At 42.2% G+C, this 2,936-nt stretch overlaps 1 protein-coding gene across 1 annotated transcript; it reads right to left on the bottom strand.

The window, feature by feature from the left end:
- Positions 1-7: 7 nt before the first annotated feature.
- On the bottom strand, positions 8-2,899 carry LOC102837591 (cationic trypsin-3-like; the record flags this gene model as incomplete). The annotated part of the gene is made up of 3 exons (XM_006878150.1): positions 2,860-2,899; positions 1,207-1,366; positions 8-203 (listed from the first exon to the last, which is right to left on the bottom strand). Coding segments are annotated over exons 1-3 (396 nt in total), but the record flags the coding sequence as incomplete, so codon positions are not given.
- Positions 2,900-2,936: the final 37 nt, after the last annotated feature.

Here is a 2,936-nt window from a genome sequence, read left to right on the forward strand (position 1 = left end):
CAGCAGCGCAAGACCTTGGCAGGGAGATGGTGGACACTCGAGAGCTGATGGTAGCGGGGGCGTTCAGTTTAATCAGCATGATGTCATTGTCGATGGTAGCTGAGTTGTACTTGGGGTGGCGGATGACCTTGGCGGAGTCAATGAACTGCTCATTGCCCTCAAGGACCTCAATGTTGTGTTCTCCCAGACGCACCTGGATTCGGCTGGGTTAAAAGATTAAATGTTTCCCCAGGGTCCAACTTGAAGTCCGCTCACCACTCACACCCCAGTCATGGGCAAAAATAGAGACCCCAGCCCACTCGAGCACTCACTTCCAAGGATAACTGTACTCTCGAGGTAGATCTATCAGACACAGTGAGGTTAGACTGTCTCTAGTTAAGAGTCATCACAAGCACAAACACACAATCCTGTACATCATTAGACTAGACAAGAGCAGGAGGCAAATGGCCCTGTTAAAGGAGTGGGAAAGGGAAATGATGGCTGTCCAGCCCTGCTGTCTTCTGCTCCATTGCTGATCATTGTAGAGAGATGAGGTAGGATTCAGAGATGGGACAGAATGTTAAGGAGACAGAACAGATTCTGTTTATTTTTATTGTTCTCCTGGAGATTTCATGCACTTTACTACTTCCACCTGCCATTTTCTTGGGGCTGACTTTAATGACTAGCTGTTGTTAAATTTTGTGGAGTCAGTTCTGACTCATAGCAACCCTGTATAGGATTTCTCAGGAGCAGATGGTGAGCTTGAACTGCTGATCTTATGGTTCAAACTGACTTTACAGTTCAACACATTAACTCACAGTGCCACACTAGGACTACAGGACTAGTACTGCTTCCTTATTCATGTCCCTATCCTCTTTCTGGACTCCTGGTGTGGTGCTGTAAGATAAGCACTGGAGTGCAAACCACATGACACATAGTTCAAACCCACCAGCAGTTCCTCAGAAACAGGGTCACTATGAGTCAGAACCGACTCAATGGCACTTAACAACAACAATCCCTCTTTCTAGGGATATACCCCCTCCATGTGTTCCCGTGTATTTAGGGCATTTGAGAGAATAATTTTGAGGGTTCCTCTCCCAGGAAAATAAGAGGCTTTTAGAAACTCAGCACTTCACCCTTGAAGCCTGACTCTGTAGGACATTCTGGCTTTGGTCGGGCTGGGAAATGCATTGATCTTCACACAGAGACAAGGGTGTTGACACTTACGACTTGTAGCAGTGAGCAGCGGACACAACCCACTGGTCATTGATGAGAGAGCCACCGCAGAAGTGGTAGCCGGCATTCAGGGACACCTGGTAGGGAGCAGAATTCTCCCTGCAGGTGTAGCCCCCAACGATCTTGTCGTCATCATCAGTGGGGAAAGCAACTGACAGAGAGAAAGTTGGAAACTGTGAGACACACCTTCTTGCAATTTCTACTGCCTGATGCAGTTCTTGCAGCAGAATCAGAAAACAATAGGTGATGTTCTCTAGTCCCACAAAACTGGGAAATGGTGGTTTGTAGGTAATTTCTTTCAAAATCTTATTATTTCATATCTTTAATAAGCATCTTACTTAGATCATTCTGATAAAATATTTCGTTGTCAATCTGTGCTTCAAGTTTGCTAAAAATAGGTTGCAGTTTTGCATGTATAACATGTATATGCACAGAATACACACACACACACACCTTACATGACAAATGCATTTAACAAGACAATATTTTTTTCACAAAGTCTTTCCTGTTCAGTGTGCATGCAGGAGGTCTTCTAGAAAATTCTATGGTATCATGGGGTGTTTGCTTTTGGTGGTTGGTATATGACGTCCCTATGAACTAAGCCAAGGAGACACTTAGAAGCTACCTGAGAATGTTCTGGCCTAGAGGAAAAAAAGCTAATGTACTTTGTTCCCTCAATTGCTCTTCTTGACTTTAGCCTGAAAATTCCATAAAGTCATTTCACAAAACAATGAACAAGTCTTTTTTCCCAAAATTTTCACATATTCCAATTATCTTTCCAACACATCAATTAATTTAGCCTTGTGAAAAATTGTCTATTAATTTATCAAAACTTTCTGCAAATACTAAAGTCTGAGATTCTTTATAAGAACCTTACTGTTTTAATATTTAAAAATAATTTTGAAGAAGGAGTTCCTAGGTGTCGAGTCAGATGCATTGAAATTCTATCTGCTCAAATTGAGAACATGCAGTGTTCCCGTTTCATAGTACAACATTCAGTAATTTAAAATTGAAATAGCAAAATATATAGAACTTGTGTCAATGTTATAATCACCAGACAGATATCACTGGTGAGTATATTATAGACACAAGTTCATATCTTTTATTCATGAAAATAAAAACATTTCTGCCTATTAAGCTCCTTCAACTCTAGTTCTTTGCAGAGAATCTTGGGCTTTGACCCTCATAGACACTTCAATGAGGACAAAATTAGTCCCAATTACTGGTGCAGCTGTTGTACCTAACTAAGTGAAGTTTAAGTATCTATGTTGTTGTTAAGTGCCATCAAGTCAGTGCCGACTCATAGCTACCCCAGGCACAGGAGAATGAAGCACTGTTAGGTCCTAGACCACCCTCACAATCATAGCTGCATTTGAGCCCATTGCTGCTGCCACTGTGTCAATCCATCTCCTTGGGGGAGGGGAGGTCTTCTTTTTTATTTACCTACCACTTTACCAAACACGGTATCCTTCTCCAGAAACTGGGTCCTCCTGATACGTATAAGGGTCTATAAGCTTATGTATTGTGCACTGCAGCTCCAACATGCTAGGGTCCTTGTGACTACAGTTAGTTTTCATTATTGTCTTCCAGAGTACAAACTTAAACATGTAATAGACACGTATAGAGTCATTCAAAGAGACTCACCAGCAGCTCCCAGAAGAGCGAGGAAGATGAAGGCCTTCATGATTGCTCACTGGACCAGGGCTGGAGAATAGGATGAA

The sequence above is a fragment of the Chrysochloris asiatica genome, unplaced genomic scaffold, assembly GCF_000296735.1.
Source record: "Chrysochloris asiatica unplaced genomic scaffold, ChrAsi1.0 scaffold12138, whole genome shotgun sequence".
Classification (NCBI taxonomy): domain Eukaryota; kingdom Metazoa; phylum Chordata; class Mammalia; order Afrosoricida; family Chrysochloridae; genus Chrysochloris; species Chrysochloris asiatica.